Source organism: Salmo salar, unplaced genomic scaffold, assembly GCF_965601325.2.
Source record: "Salmo salar unplaced genomic scaffold, fSalSal1 ptg000257l, whole genome shotgun sequence".
Lineage (NCBI taxonomy): Eukaryota > Metazoa > Chordata > Actinopteri > Salmoniformes > Salmonidae > Salmo > Salmo salar.
The window spans coordinates 2,214,761-2,232,500 of NW_027675339.1; the positions used below are offsets into that span (position 1 = coordinate 2,214,761).

The window sequence follows — 17,740 nt, forward strand, 5'->3', positions numbered from 1 at the left end:
CCTGTTCAGTTCATTACCATAGTATTAATATTAGATTCATAGACCTGTTCAGTTCATTACCATAGTATTAATATTAGATTCATAGACCTGTTCAGTTCATTACCATAGTATTAATATTAGATTCATAGACCTGTTCAGTTCATTACCATAGTATTAATATTAGATTCATCGACCTGTTCAGTTCATTACCATAGTATTAATATTAGATAGACCTGTTCAGTTCATTACCATAGTATTAATATTAGATAGACCTGTTCAGTTCATTACCATAGTATTAATATTAGATAGACCTGTTCAGTTCATTACCATAGTATTAATATTAGATAGACCTGTTCAGTTCATTACCATAGTATTAATATTAGATAGACCTGTTCTGTTCATTACCATAGTATTAATATTAGATAGACCTGTTCAGTTCATTACCATAGTATTAATATTAGATAGACCTGTTCAGTTCATTACCATAGTATTATACTACAGCTACTGAAGGTTAACACATTATTTTTTTTAAACCTTTATTTAACTTGGCAAGTCAGTTGATAACAAATTCTTATTTACAATGATGGCCTACCGGGGAACACAGTGGGTTAACTGCCTTGTTCAGGGGCAGAACGACAGATTTTTACCTTGGCAGCTCTGGGATTCAATCCTGCAACCTAACGGTTACTGCCCCAACACTCTAACCACTAGGCTACCTGCCGCCCCAACGCTCTAACCACTAGGCTACCTGCTGCCCCAACGCTCTAACCACTAGGCTACCTGCCGCACCAATGCTCTAACCACTAGGCTACCTGCCGCTCCAACGCTCTAACCACTAGGCTACCTGCCGCACCAATGCTCTAACCACTAGGCTACCTGCCGCCCAAACGCTCTAACCACTAGGCTACCTGCCACCCCAACGCTCTAACCACTAGGCTACCTGCCACCCCAACGCTCTAACCACTAGGCTACCTGCCACCCCAATGCTCTAACCACTAGGCTACCTGCCGCCCCTACACTCTAACCACTAGGCTACCTAGCGCTCTAACCACTAGGCTACCTACCGCCCCAACGCTCTAACCACTAGGCTACCTAACGCTCTAACCACTAGGCTACCTAACGCTCTAACCACTAGGCTACCTAACGCTCTAACCACTAGGCTACCTAACGCTCTAACCACTACCTATCGCTCTAACCACTAGGCTACCTAACGCTCTAACCACTAGGCTACCTGCCGCCCCAACGCTCTAACCACTAGGCTACCTACCGCCCCAACGCTCTAACCACTAGGCTACCTAACGCTCTAACCACTAGGCTACCTAACGCTTTAACCACTAGGCTACCTAACGCTCTAACCACTAGGCTACCTGCCGCCCCAACGCTCTAACCACTAGGCTACTTGCCGCCCCAACGCTCTAACCACTAGGCTACCTGCCGCCTCAACGCTCTAACCACCAGGCTACCTGCTGCCCCAACGCTCTAACCACTAGGCTACCTAACGCTCTAACCACTAGGCTACTTGCCGCCCCAACGCTCTAACCACTAGGCTACCTGCCGCCCCAACGCTCTAACCACTAGGCTACCTGCCGCCCCAGAATAAGATGTAGGCCTATCAGGGGCTATTAGTTAGTTTTCAGGCCTTGTGGGAGGGTTTTGAGTAGTCATTGGGCTAGAAAAAGAAATTACATTAAATCACCTGACTGTTTGGATGTGTCTGTTAGTAAACTGTTTTATTTCTAAGAGATAATGAATAAAATTATTAGTTGTCACTGTGTGAACCACAACCAACATGCTGGATCTCTGTTTAGTTGTCACTGTGTTAAACACAACCAACATGTTGGATCTCTGTTTAGTTGTTACTGTGTTAACCACAACCAACATGCTGGATCTCTGTTTAGTTGTCACTGTGTTAACCACAACCAACATGTTGGATCTCTGTTTAGTTGTTACTTTGTTAACCACAACCAACATGTATCTCTGTTTAGGGCTCAGTGCTCTAAAATGAATCTCTCTGGGGAGAGAGAGGAGGGGGGTCCTGCCTCTAAAATGTGTCTCCCTGGGGAGAGAGAGGAGGGGGGCCCTGCCTCTAAAATTAGACTCTCTGGGGAGAGAGAGGAGGGGGGTCCTGCCTCTAAAATGAGCATCTCTGGGGGACATGACACAAAAACTAAGAGGTGAGCTGACAATATTGTTTAAGAATGTATATTCTAAAATGCTTTTTATTCAGAAATGATTGCTTATGGGTACATTCTATATAACTGTTCTAGATTTTAGATGTGTATGAAACTGTGTTTCTTTGCAAAACGCTATATCCACCTAGATATCTATATATACACCTAGATATCTATATATCCACCTAGACATCTATATATCCACCTAGATATCTATATATCCACCTAGATATCTATATATCCACCTAGACATCTATATATCCACCTATACATCTATATATCCACCTAGATATCTATATATCCACCTAGATATCTATATATCCACCTAGATATCTATATATCCACCTAGATATCTATATATCTACCTAGATATCTATATATCCAACTAGATATCTATATATCCACCTAGATATCTATATATCCACCTAGATATCTATATATCCACCTAGATATCTATATATCCACCTAGATTTATATATATCCACCTAGATATCTATATATCCACCTAGATATCTATATATCCACCTAGATATCTATATATCCACCTAGATATCTATATATCCATTGTTTATCAGGAGTGGAATGTTGGTATCCAGTATATTTAACTGTGATATGTGGTTGTCCCACCTAGATATCTAAAGATGAATTCACTTGCAGATGCCATGTTAATTTGACCCAGTTTCTCACGTTGGGAAAATAACAGCAAATGTGCATTTGTTGTGGAAATTACCCACTTTAAAAGTCTATATAAAGCCTTGTAGTGGTTTAATCATTTCTTTAAACAATGAGATAATTTACCAACATTTCTGAAAAGTGATTTATAGCGTTTTGTAATGAAACTCTTATGTTTCCCCATCTGAGCTCAGAGTAGATGAGAGATGTTATGTTTGTCTCTGTTCTGTTGAAGCCCAAACAAGCAGGAGAGACCAGCCTCCCCTGTTCCCTGCTGTGTGTCCATGAAGAGTGACAAGTCTATGGGTCTACCTATAGAGTTTAGAGAGGGAGACTTTTCTACTGAACAAAGGTAAGAAGAACTCATTGGTCAGTGAGTTAAACAACACTGTCTCTAGTCATTTCTCCTCTCCCCTTTTCCCATTTATTGTTGTTGTTTTCATAATCCATAGGCTTTTCCTTATGTCCATTTTCACAGTCCTAAAACAGTAAACAAACACAACATTTCCTCCCTGTGTGCGTGCGTGTGCGCGCGTGCGTCCGGCTACCTGCCGCCCCAACGCTCTAACCACTAGGCTACCTCCCGCTCCAACGCTCTAACCACTAGGCTACCTGCCGCTCCAACGCTCTAACCACTAGACTACCTGCCGCCCCAACGCTCTAACCACTAGGCTACCTGCCACCCCAACGCTCTAACCACTAGGCAACCTGCCGCTCCAACGCTCTAACCACTATGCTACCTGCCGCCCCAACGCTCTAACCACTAGGCTACCTGCCGCTCCAACGCTCTAACCACTAGGCTACCTGCCGCTCCAACGCTCTAACCACTAGGCTACCTGCCGCCCCAACGCTCTAACCACTAGGCTACCTGCCTCCCCAACGCTCTAACCACTAGGCAACCTGCCGCTCCAACGCTCTAACCACTAGGCTACCTGCCGCTCCAACGCTCTAGCCACTAGGCTACCTGCCGCCCCAACGCTCTAACCACTAGGCTACCTGCCACCCCAACACTCTAACCACTAGGCTACCTGCCACCCCAACGCTCTAACCACTAGGCTACCTGCCGCCCCAACGCTCTAACCACTAGGCTACCTGCCGCCCCAACGCTCTAACCACTAGGCTACCTGCCACCCCAACACTCTAACCACTAGGCTACCTGCCACCCCAACGCTCTAACCACTAGGCTACCTGCCGCCCCAACGCTCTAACCACTAGGCTACCTGCCGCCCCAACGCTCTAACCACTAGGCTACCTGCCACCCCAACGCTCTAACCACTAGGCTACCTGCCGTCCCCCCCCTCTAACCACTAGGCTACCTGCCGCTCCAACGATCTAACCACTAGGCTACCTGCCGCTCCAACGCTCTAACCACTAGGCTACCTGCCGCTCCAACGCTCTAACCACTAGGCTACCTGCCGCTCCAACGTTCTAACCACTAGGCTACCTGCCGCCCCTCCACTCTAACCACTAGGCAAACTGACGCCCCAACGCTCTAACCACTAGGCTACCTGCCGCCCCAACGCTCTAACCACTAGGCTACCTGCCGCTCCAACGCTCTAACCACTAGGCTACCTGCCGCCTCAACGCTCTAACCACTAGGCTACCTGCCGCCCCCCCCCCTCTAACCACTAGGCTACCTGCCACCCCAACCCTCTAACCACTAGACTACCTGCCGCCCCTACACTCTAACCACTAGGCTCCCTAACGCTCTAACCACTAGGCTACCTACCGCCCCAACGCTCTAACCACTAGGCTACCTAACGCTCTAACCACTAGGCTACCTAACGCTCTAACCACTAGGTTACCTAACGCTCTAACCACTAGGCTACCTAACGCTCTCACCACTAGGCTACCTATCGCTCTAACCACTAGGCTACCTGCCGCCCCAACGCTCTAACCACAAGGCTACCTGCCGCCCCAGAATAAGATGTAGGCCTATCAGGGGCTATTAGTTAGTTTTCAGGCCTTGTGGGAGGGTTTTGAGTAGTCATTGGGCTAGAAAAAGTAATTACATTAAATCACCTGACTGTTTGGATGTGTCTGTTAGTAAACTGTTTTATTTCTAAGAGATAATGAATACAATTATTAGTTGTCACTGTGTTAACCACAACCAACATGCTGGATCTCTGTTTAGTTTTCACAGTGTTGACCACAACCAACATGCTGGATCTCTGTTTAGTTGTCACTGTGTTAACCACAACCAACATGCTGGATCTCTGTTTAGTTGTCACTGTGTTAACCACAACCAACATGCTGGATCTCTGTTTAGTTGTCACTGAGTTAACCACAACCAACATGCTGGATCTCTGTTTAGTTGTCACTGTGTTAACCACAACCAACATGCTGGATCTCTGTTTAGTTGTCACTGTGTTAAGCACAACCAACATGCTGGATCTCTGTTTAGTTGTCACTGTGTTAACCACAACCAACATGCTGGATCTCTGTTTAGTTGTCTCTGTGTTAACCACAACCAACATGCTGGATCTCTGTTTAGTTGTTACTGTGTTAACCACAACCAACATGCTGGATCTCTGTTTAGTTGTCACTGTGTTAACCACAACCAACATGCTGGATCTCTGTTTAGTTGTCACTGTGTAAACCACAACCAACATGCTGGATCTCTGTTTAGTTGTTACTGTGTTAACCACAACCAACATGCTGGATCTCTGTTTAGTTGTCACTGTGTTAACCACAACCAACATGCTGGATCTCTGTTTAGTTGTCACTGTGTAAACCACAACCAACATGCTGGATCTCTGTTTAGTTGTTACTGTGTTAACCACAACCAACATGCTGGATCTCTGTTTAGTTGTCACTGTGTTAACCACAACCAACATGCTGGATCTCTGTTTAGTTGTCACTGTGTTAACCACAACCAACATGCTGGATCTCTGTTTACAGGGGTCAGTGCTCTAAAATGAGTCTCTCTGGGGAGAGAGAGGAGGGGGCCCCTGCCTCCAAAATGCATCTCTCTGGGGGACATGACACCAAAGCTAAGAGGTGAGATAACAATTTTATGAATAATTCATTAAGTTTATTTCCTAAATAAATAGCTATCTTAAGGTGAATGCACTTACTGTAAATCTCTCTGGATAAGAGCATCTGCTAAATCAGGGGTTCTCAATCCGGGGTCTGCAGAGGTACTGCAGGGGTTCTGCAGGAAGCGCGGGGAGTGGTGGTGTATCCAGGGAGAAAACTAAACTAATATTCTGAAATGTCATTGTGGTCTTATGTTCCCATCTATTGGAATTATTTAGCAACTGCAGTAGTACTGAAAAAATGTGTTATTCCTTACTAAAGTAGTAATTACTGAGAATTACTAGTTAATTGTATCACTTACAATCATAAAATAACAACTTATACCATAACAAACAATTAAACTGACATAAACCAAAATCACTATATATGTAGTTATTTAGTTAATTACCAAATTGAGCCGGTCGGTCACATTTGAGAGTGAGGTATATAGCATTTTGCAAGAAAAAACATGATTTTTGTCTCTCTGAAATGAAACCATCAAGTGATAGATTTTAAACAAATCCTTGTCTGTGAGAGATGTAATAATTAATACATAATTTCATTAAACAATAAAAGCTCATTTCTGTAAAGTGATATGTTGCGTTTTGGAACTCTTCTTATGTTTCCCATCTGAGATCAGAGTAGATGAGAGATGTAATGTTTGTCTCTGTTGTGTTGAAGTCCAATCAAGCAGGAGAGACCAGCCTCCCCTATACCCAGCTGTGTGTCCATGAAGAGTGACCTGTCTATGAATCTTCCTATATCCTTTAGAGAGGGAGACTTTTCTACTGAACAAAGGTAAGAAGAACTCATGGGTCATGGTCAGTGAGTTAAACAACACTGTCTCTAGTCATTTCTCCTCTCCCATTTTCACATTTTCTTTTGGTTGTTTTCATAATCCATAGGCTAATACTGTCCATTTTCATAGTCCTAAAATAATGTTAAACAAACACAACATTCCCTTTGTGTGTGTGTGTGTGTGTGTGTGTGTGTGTGTGTGTGTGTGTGTGTGTGTGTGTGTGTGTGTACTCCCTGGATGAGGAGATGTAATCTCATGTTCTGTCCACAGAAACCAACATGAGAGATCAGAGTCAGAGATTCTCAGTGGTCAGTCTTCCCAGAGTCATCAAACAGACCTGGACTCTATATTCAGTGTATGTGATCCTGTTATGTACTTTTGTTTTTGTTTACCTCAAGTAAAGTTGATCTGTCAATTATTCATTAATGTGTTAATGAGAAAGCATTTCTTCTCTTGCTTAACTTATTTACTTGATTTATTTTAGTTGCTTGAAGAGAAAATTATGACATTTGTGAAGAACGAGCTGAAGATGTTCAAGAGGATTCTTAGTCCAGAACTCCCAGAATGCTTTGAGAGTCAGAAGCAGGATGAGGAAGTGGTGGATGCTGAAGATGAGAAGCAGGAGAGCAGTGCCAGAGAGGGAGCTCTGAAGATCACACTGCACGTCCTGAGGAAAATGAACCAGAAGGAGCTCGCTGACACACTGGAGAAATGTAAGATCTGTCTGCCTCATGTTGAATGATGTTTTATAACATTTAAAAGCTGTGGCTAAAGTACAGCTAAAGTAGCTGTGTAACTCAATGATATTGTATCAGCCTTAACACAACACCTAGTGGCCTCATCAAGTAGCAGAAGGGATGTGTTGTGTTGATTAATTTAGAGAGAGAGAGACAGAGACAGTGAGACAACATTAATAATACCATCAATAACACCAATAATAATATAATCAGTCACACCAGTCTGGAATGCATTAAGAAAACATTTACACATTTATACAGTCAGTTAAGAGAATAAATTATTATTTAAAAACTTTAACAGTCCTTCAATACTGTAGACATTAAAACAGATGTAATATTAATATCCTCTGTGTTATTTCTAGATTCAGATGAGCTTGCTGTGATTTGCCAACGTGAACTCAAATCTAATCTAAAGAAGAAGTTTCAATGTGTATTTGAGGGAATCGCTAAACAAGGAAACCCAACACTTCTCAATCAGATCTACACAGAGCTCTACATCACAGAGGGTGGAACAGGACAGGTCAATAATGAACATGAGCTGAGACAGATTGAGACAACAACCAGGAAACAAGCAAGACCAGAGACTGCAATCAAATGTAACGACATCTTCAAACCCTTAACTGGACAAGACAAACGTATCAGAACTGTGCTGACAAAGGGAGTTGCTGGCATTGGAAAAACAGTCTCTGTGCAGAAGTTCATTCTGGACTGGGCTGAAGGAAAAGCAAATCAGGATGTTCAATTTGTGTTTTCATTCCCTTTTCGGGAGCTGAATTTGATGAAAGAGGACAAACACACTTTCATTGAACTTCTTAATCACTTCTCAATGGAAACCAAACAATCAAGAATCTCCATCTACAACAAGTACAAAGTTCTGTTCATCTTTGATGGTCTGGATGAGTGCCGACTGCCCCTAGACTTCCAGAAGAACGAGATCTGTTGTGACGTCACAGAGTCAACCTCAGTGGATGTTCTGCTGACAAATCTCATCAAGGGAAATCTGCTTTCCTCTGCTCTCCTCTGGATAACTACCCGACCTGCAGCAGCCAATAGGATCCCTTCAGAGTGTGTTGACCAGGTGACAGAGGTACGAGGGTTCAATGACCCACAGAAGGAGGAGTACTTCAGGAAGAGATTCAGCGATGAGGACCTGGCCAACAGAATCATCTCACACATAAAGACATCAAGGAGCCTCCACATCATGTGCCACATTCCAGTCTTCTGTTGGATTTCTGCAACAGTCCTTGAAAACCTGCTGAAACTTAAGAGAGAAGAGATGCCCAAGACTCTGACTGAGATGTACACACACCTTGTGGTGTTTCATACCAAACAGAAGAATGAAAAGTATCTTGGGAAAGAAGAGACAGGTCCACACTGGAATAAAGAGAGCATTCTGTCACTGGGAAAACTGGCTTTTCAACAGCTTGTGAATGGCAATCTGATTTTCTATGAAGAAGACCTGAAAGAGGCTGGCATTGATGTCAATGAAGCCTCGGTGTACTCAGGATTGTGCACACAGCTCTTTAAAGAGGAATTTTCGCTGTACCAGGACAAGGTGTACTGCTTCGTTCATCTGAGCATTCAGGAGTTTCTGGCTGCTGTATATGTGTTCCTCTCATTCATCAACAACAATGAGAATCTAATGGCCGAACCGCAATCAACGTCCAGGAACCTTTCTGCGCTGTTCAGAGACAAGTCTGAAGTTTCTTTCTACAAAAGTGCTGTGGATAAAGCCTTACACAGTGAGACGGGAAACCTGGACCTGTTCCTCCGCTTCCTTCTGGGACTCTCACTGAAGTCCAATCAGAAGCACTTACGAGGTCTACTGACAAAGACAAGAAGTAGCTCAAAGACCCATGAAAAAACAGTCAAGTACATCAAGGAGAAGATCAGGGAGAATCTCTCTCCAGAGAGGAGCATAAATCTGTTCCACTGTCTGAATGAACTGAATGACCATTCTCTAGTGGAGGAGATCCAAAGCTACCTGAGCTCAGGAAGTGTCTCAAAACCCAACCTGTCACCTGCACAGTGGTCAGCTCTGGTCTTTGTGTTGCTGACTTCAGAAAAGGAGCTGGATGTGTTTGACCTGAAGAAATACTCCAGATCAGAGAAAGGTCTTCTGAGCATGCTGCCAGTGGTCAAAGCCTCCAGAGCTGTTCTGTGAGTACATAAAATGACATATAAGAAGTATTCATCAGGAAGAAATATTCAGGTTAAAGAAAAATATGCATTATAATATGTGTATAATATTATATTGAAAACATTGAATAAATGCATTGATTTTCACATTAGTATAGTATAACAATATGACCATACAATTCTAGGAGACAGAAGAAGAATCTATATGTTGTTTGGGAGAATTAACCAAATGCATCTGCCATTGTCCTTCTACACTAAATTAACAATGTGTTTGAAGTCATGATCTCTTTGTCTCCAAAGAATAGCAGTGTGGTTTTAATATGATTAGACTCTTTGCAGGCTGTCAGGCTGTGGAGTCACAGAGGAAGGCTGTGATTCTCTGGTCTCAGCTCTGAGGTCAAACCCCTCACACCTGAGAGAGCTGGACCTGAGTAACAATGACCTGAAGGATTCAGGAGTGAAGCTGCTCTCTGCTGTACTGGGGAATCCCCACTGTAAACTGGAGACTCTGAGGTCAGTATTATCAGATATGAAAGTACTTTATGCATGTAGTTCTCCCATTTGAAAAAGTCGTTTATTCGGACATATTACTTATAGTGTATTAAAGTAGTCATAAGTTTAGCATGTTGTCCCATATTCCATGCCTGCTGTCACGTTTCTCTAAGACAGAACCCAGAAGCAGACCAGGACAAGGTGAGTAAAATGAAGGTGAGTATTTATTGGTAGTCTTGATGTGTAATTTGAGTGATCCAGGAGACGAAGCGGAGGTGAGTTGATGAGAGTAGATGGGAGGATTCAATGACGTCACTGTATCCACCGACGGCCAGGCAAGGGAGTTGAATGTTCCGGGAGGATGACTGTAGACAGAGTAAACGGGGGGGGGGAGTAACCAGTAACAAGAACAAAACAACAAGACTAGCTCAGGAAACATGAGGCTGTTCGTTGCTAACGATCCAGCAGGGAATGGATGTCAGCTCAGGGCTTATGAAGAGGTGATGATCAGGACCAGGTGTGCAGAAGGTTGATGAGATGCAGGTGTAGGGTAATCACTAGATCTCCCGCCTAACTTCGTCGCCTGGCAACCAGACAGGGTAATAATATCACTAGATCTCCCGCCTAACTTCGTTGCCTAGCAACCAGATAGGTTTCTGAACGCACCCTTAGACTCCAAACAGAAAACAGTCAGCTCAGGCAGAAACAGACTCAGGAAGCGGGATTCCTGACACCTGCAGTGATTACATCAAGCTTGTGATTCTACTAACAAAGATCAAACCCCCTCTGTTATTGGTAATTGTGAGAGGTTAGCATGTTTTGTTGTATCCTCTGTTATTGGTAATGGTGAGAGGTTAGCATGTTTTGTTGTAGCCTCTGTTATTGGTAATGGTGAGAGGTTAGCATGTTTTGTTGTAGCCTCTGTTATTGGTAATGGTGAGAGGTTAGCATGTTTTGTTGTAGCCTCTGTTATTGGTAATGGTGAGAGGTTAGCATGTTTTGTTGTATCCTCTGTTATTGGTAATGGTGAGAGGTTAGCATGTTTTGTTGTAGCCTCTGTTATTGGTAATAGTGAGAGGTTAGCATGTTTTGTTGTAGCCTCTGTTATTGGTAATGGTGAGAGGTTAGCTGTTTTGTTGTAGACTCTGTTATTGGTAATGGTGAGAGGTTAGCATGTTTTGTTGTATCCTCTGTTATTGGTAATGGTGAGAGGTTAGCATGTTTTGTTGTATCCTCTGTTATTGGTAATGGTGAGAGGTTAGCATGTTTTGTTGTAGCCTCTGGTATTGGTAATGGTGAGAGGTTAGCATGTTTTGTTGTAGCCTCTGTTATTGGTAATGGTGAGAGGTTAGCATGTTCTGTTGTGGCCTCTGTAACTTTCTCACTCATTCTGATTCATGATTTATTCATGATTTTTCTTAATCATGGCATCATCAGAATTTAATTTTTAATCGTCAATCACATACAGTTGAAGTCGGAAGTGTACATACACTTAGGTTGGAGTTATTAAAACGTGTTTTTGAACCTCTCCACAAATTTCTTGTTAACAAACTATATAGTTTTGGCAAGTCGTTTAGGACATCTACTTTGTGCATGACACAAGTAATTTTTGAAACAATTGATTACAGACAGATTATTTCACTTATAATTCACTGTATCACAATTCCAGTGGGTCAGAAGTTTACATACACTAAGTTGACTGTGCCTTTAAACAGCTTGGAAAATTCCAGAAAATTATGTCATGGCTTTAGAAGCATCTGATAGACTAATTGACATAATTTGGATGTATTTCAAGGCCTACCTTCAAACTCAGTGCCTCTTTGCTTGACATCATGGGAAAATGAAAAGGAATCAGCCAAAATCTCAGAAAAAAAATTGTAGACCTCCACAAGTCTGCTTCATCCTTGGGAGCAATTTCCAAACGCCTGAAGGTAACACGTTAAATCAATAGTACGCAAGTCTAAACACCATGGGACCACACAGCCATCATACCATCCCAACTGTGAAGCACGGCGGTGGCAGCATCATGTTGTGGGGGTGCTTTGCTGCAGGAGGGACTGGCGCACTTCACAAAATAGATGGCATCATGAGGCAGGAAAATTGTGGATATATTGAAGCAACATCTCGAGACATCAGTCAGGAAGTTAAAGCTTGGTCACAAATGGGTCTTCCAAATGGACAATGACCCCAAGCATACTTCCAAAGTTGTGGCAAAATGGATTAAGGACAACAAAGTCAAGGTATTGGAGTGGCCATCACAAAACCTTGACCTCAATCCTATAGAAAATTTGTGGGCAGAACTGAAAAAGCGTGTGCGAGCAAGAGGCCTACAAACCTGACTCAGTTACACCAGCTCTTTCAGGAGGAATGGGCCAAAATTCACCCAACTTATTGTGGGAAGCTTGTAGAAGGCTACCCGAAACGTTTAACCCAAGTTAAACCATTTAAAGGCAATGCTACCAAATACTAATTGAGTGTATGTAAACTTCTGACCCACTGGGAATGTGATGAAAGAAATAAAAGCTGAAATTAATCATTCTCTCTACTATTATTCTAACATTTCACATTCTTAAAATAAAGTGGTGATCCTAACTGACTTAAGACAGGGGACTTTTACTAGGATTAAATGTCAGGAATTGTAAAAATGGAGTTTAAATGTATTTGGCTAAGGTGTATGTAAACTTCTGACTTCAACTGTATGTATTAAAATACCCTCAAATAAAAGGTGACATTATATACTGTCACCTCATATGAAACATTTGATCTGAAATCCAAAATGTTGGAGTACAGAGCCACATTTAAAATGTTATCTTCACTGTCAAAATAGATATGTGTGGACTGTATACTCAATACAATCTAAATCTGATACCTCACTGTCTGTCTTTTGACTGATATTGATTTTAAACTGGTCTGGGCAGTCTACTCAAATATTTGTACTATACATGTTTCTATCTGCAGGCAATACTTTGATCATTTGTCATTTTTAATGATGATACATTAATTTACGAATAGATATGGCAGGTTTCAGGACACTGATATCTGAAAAATGTTGAAAAATTATACTGCCACTATTTTCACCACCAAAGCATAGCAGTGTGATTTTAATTTGATTTGACTCTTTGCAGGCTGTCAGGCTGTCTAGTCACAGAGGAAGGCTGTGCTTCTCTGGTCTCAGCTCTGAGGTCAAACCCCTCACACCTGAGAGAGCTGGACCTGAGTAACAATGACCTGAAGGATTCAGGAGTGAAGCTGCTCTCTGCTGGACTGGGGAATCCCCACTGTAAACTGGAGACTCTGAGGTCAGTATTCCTGTAGTTGGTCAACAAGTGATAACTGTTCACCAGATCCACATGTGTTTACCAGACACACATAGTCCACACCATATGTGTTTGGACAGTGAAGCTTACAGTTTTAAATGTGGTGCTATGCTCCAGCCTTTTGGATTTGAGATGTTTCATATTAGGTGACAGTACAGAATGTCACCTTTTATTTGAGGGTATTTTCATACATATCTGTTTTACCATTTAGAAATTAAAGCACTTTCTGTACGTAGTTCTCCCATTTGAAGAAGTCTTAATTATTTGGACAAATTCACTTATATTGTATTAAAGTAGTCGTAAGTTTAGTATTTAGTCCCATGTTCCATGCCTGCAGTGATTACATCAAGCTTGTGATTCTACAAACTTGTTGAATTCATTTTTCAGTTTGTTTTGGTTGTGTTTTGGATGATGTTTTTCCAAATAGAAACTGATTGGTGAATAATGTCCTGTCATTTTGGAGTCACTTTACTTGTATTGTCAGTAAGAATAGAAGATGTTTCTGAACACTTCTACATTCATGTGGATGCTACCATGATTATGAATAATCATGAATGAATCGTGAATAATGAGAAATTTACAGAGGCACAAAGATCAGACCCCCTCTGTTATTGGTGTTATTCTGTATACTTCTGGCCCTTCTTTGGACACGGTGTTAACTAACCTCTAGACGAGCTTCAATGCCATACAGCTCTCCTTCCGTGGCCACCAACTGCTCTTAAATACAAGTAAAACTAAATGCATGCTCTTCAACCGATCGCTGCCTGCACCTGCACGCCTGTCCAGCATCACTACTCTGGAAGGTTGTGACTTAGAATATGTGGACAACTACAAATACCTAGGTGTCTGGTTAGACTGTAAACTCTCCTTCCAGACTCACTATAAGCATCTCCAATCCAAAAATAAATCTAGAATTGGCTTCCTATTTCGCAACATAGCATCCTTCACTCATGCTGCCAAACATACCCTTATAAAACTGACCATCCTACCGATCCTCGACTTCTGCGATGTCATTTACAAAATAGCCTCCAATACCCTACTCAATAAATTGGATGCAGTCTATCACAGTGCCATTCGTTTTGTCACCAAAGCCCCATATACTACCCACCACTGCGACCTGTACGCTCTCGTTGGTTGACCCTCGCTTCATACTCGTCGCCAAACCCACTGGCTCCAGGTCATCTACAAGACCCTGCTAGGTAAAGTCCCCCCTTATCTCAGCTCACTGGTCATCATAGCAGCACCCACCTGTAGCACGCGCTCCAGCAGGTATATCTCTCTGGTCACCCCCAAAGCCAACACCTCCTTTGGCCGCCACTTCTTCCAGTTCTCTGCTGCCAATGACTGGAACGAACTACAAAAATCTCTAAAACTGGAAACACTTATCTCCCTCACTAGCTTTAAGCACCAGCTGTCAGAGCAGCTCACAGATTACTGCACCTGTACATAGCCCATCTATAACTTAGCCCAACTACTTCTTCCCCTACTGTATTTATTTATTTATTTAGCTCCTTTGCACCCCATTATTTCTACTTTGCACTTTCTTCCACTGCATATCTACCATTCCAGTGTTTTACTTGCTATATTGTATTTACTTTGCCACCATGGCCTTTTTTTGCCTTTACCTCCCTTATTTCACTTAATTTGCTCACATTGTATATAGACTTATTTTTCTACTGTATTATTGACTGTATGTTTGTGTAATACCCTTGTTTGAACCAAGTATTGAGTTTATTTGTTATAATTAATTGGTATTATATTTAAAAGATGATTGAATTGCTCCTAAACTGTAATGTTGTTAATGCATTATGCTTTTTGAAGAAATATTTATTTAATGTATAAGTGAATAGTTTGTTTTACTTTGAAGTTTAAGTTTTGACCAATAAGGTCGCTTGTTAAGTTGTGGCCAATGGGAGTTGACCTGGTTAACGGGAGGGAAAAAGACGTTGATGAAAGGATGGACGTTTTACCTCAGGACGGTTGGTGAAGAAAAATTATAAAAGAAGACGACAGAACTACAACAAAACCCATAGCTACTAAGACATGAAGGGAAATACATGTTTTATTTAATAAAAGAGTTGTTATAATTTAGTTAAAACTTAGTAAAGACTGAATCTACCGTCTCGTTGTGGAGGTATTAGCCAGCATTGAGGTTAGCCTAGCATCGTGTCACACCGGGAGATAATTGCTTGGGAAGCTTAAAGAGTTCGTGTTGCCATGGGGATATCGGTTACGGCTAAGGAGTACTGTCTGCATGGGTAGCTGTGCTTGCCTTGGACTTGGTGAGGAAACCAGCATGGAACTGCCATACTTCGCTGAGGGAATATCCACCAAGTAGTGAGTAACCACAATGTGAGGTGCTTATAAATAAATACATTGGTAATGGTGAGAAGTTAGCATGTTTTGTTGTAGCCTCTGTTATTGGTAATGGTGAGAGGTTAGCATGTTTTGTTGTATCCTCTGTTATTGGTAATGGTGAGAGGTTAGCATGTTTTGTTGTATCCTCTGTTATTGGTAATGGTGAGAGGTTAGCATGTTTTGTTGTAGCCTCTGTTATTGGTAATGGTGAGAGGTTAGCGTGTTTTGTTGTAGCCTCTGTAACTTTCACACTCATTATTATTCATGATTCATTCATGATTTTTCTTAATCATGATATCATCAGGATTAATTTAGTAGTGTTTAGAAACATGTTACCAAATCACTTAGACAGAAAATTACTCCAGTCATCATCCACCATTTTATTGATGAGCAAAATATAACCCAAAACACAACCAAAACAAACTGCATTGTAACCAACGAGTTTGAGTCACAGGCTGTAACGGGTGTCGTAAGGATTGGACCAAGGCGCAGCATGTTTAGTGCTCATCATGAAACTTATTTGAATGAACAAAAAAATAAAGTGCAACAGCTAAACAGTTCTGTCAGGAACATTAACTAAACAGAAAATAACATCTACCCACAAAACCCAAAGGAAAACAGGCTGCCTAAGTATGGCTCCCAATCAGCAACAACGATATACAGCTGTCCCTGATTGAGAGCCATACCCGGCCAAAACAAAGAAATACCAAACATAGAAAAAGGGACATAGAATGCCCACCCACACCCACACCCTGACCAACCAAAATAGAGACATAAAAGGATCTCTAAGGTCAGGGCGTGACACAGACTTGATGTAGTCGCTGCATTCAAGGAATATCGGACCAAATACTAAACTTTTGACTACTTTAATACACTATGAGTGAATTAGTCAGAAAACATATGACTTCTTTAAATAGGGGGACTAGATACATAAAGTGCTTTTCATTTTCTAAATGTTAAAACAGATATGTATTAAAATAACCTCAAATAAAAGGTGACATTATATACTGTCACCTCATATGAAACATTTGATCTGAAATGTAAAATGTTGGAGTTTAGAGCCACATTTAAAATGTTATCTTCACTGTCAAAATAGATATGGTGTGGACTGTATACTCAATACAATCTAAATCTGATACCTCACTGTCTGTCTTTTGACTGATACTGCTTTTAAACTGGTCTGGTCAGTCTACTCAAATATTTGATAATATGCATCTTTCTATCTACAAGCAATACTTGGAAAATGTGTCATTTATAATAATGAAACATTTATGAATAGATATGTCAGGTTTCAGGACACTGATATTTCTGAATATGTTGAAAAAATATACTGCCACTATTTTCACCACCAAAGAATAGCAGTGTGATTTTAATATGATTTGACTCTTTGCAGGCTGTCAGGCTGTCTAGTCACAGAGGAAGGCTGTGCTTCTCTGGTCTCAGCTCTGAGGTCAAACCCCTCACACCTGAGAGAGCTGGACCTGAGCTACAATCACCCAGGAGACTCAGGAGTCAGACTGCTCTCTGCTGGACTGGAGGATCCACACTGCAGACTGGAGAAACTCAAGTATGTAGAGGGTTTATGTCAATGTTCATATCAGACATGTTTGACTTTTCAGGCTTCTGACCACCACTTGGACAAAGTTATATGGTGACTGTGTGTGTGTGTGTGTGTGTGTCCTGTCTGTGTGTCCGTGTGTGTATGTCCTGTGTGTGTGTGTATGTCCTGTGTGTGTCCAAGTGTGAAACACACACACACACAGGACATACACACACGGACACACAGGACATACACACACACACACAGGACACACACACACACACACACACACACACACACACAGGACACACACACACACACACACAGGACACACACACACACACACACAGGACACACACACACACACACAGGACACACACACACACACAGGACACACACACACACAGAACACACACACACACAGGACACACACACACACACAGGACACACAAACACACGGACACACACAGGACAAATACACACACACAGGACAAATACACACACACAGGACAAATACA

The 17,740-nt window shown here is 41.9% G+C and overlaps 1 protein-coding gene across 1 annotated transcript; it reads left to right on the forward strand.

The window, feature by feature from the left end:
• The first annotated feature begins 7,056 nt into the window (after window positions 1–7,056).
• Window positions 7,057–9,499, forward strand: LOC123732651 (NLR family CARD domain-containing protein 3-like). The gene is made up of 3 exons (XM_082971306.1): window positions 7,057–7,352; window positions 7,739–9,310; window positions 9,480–9,499. Exons 1-3 carry the CDS (start codon window positions 7,142–7,144, stop codon window positions 9,497–9,499), a joined length of 1,803 nt encoding a protein of 600 aa, XP_082827432.1. The 5' UTR covers window positions 7,057–7,141.
• Window positions 9,500–17,740: the final 8,241 nt, after the last annotated feature.

Excerpts from the sequence above, each read along its gene's own strand:
- LOC123732651 (XM_082971306.1), top strand. The coding sequence starts at position 7,142 with ATGACATTTGTGAAGAACGAGCTGAAGATGTTCAAGAGGATTCTTAGT. Across the intron at positions 7,353-7,738 it reads CGCTGACACACTGGAGAAAT|ATTCAGATGAGCTTGCTGTG; the intron begins GTAAGATCTGTC and ends TGTTATTTCTAG. Across the intron at positions 9,311-9,479 it reads GAGCATAAATCTGTTCCACT|ATCAGAGAAAGGTCTTCTGA; the intron begins GTCTGAATGAAC and ends GAAATACTCCAG.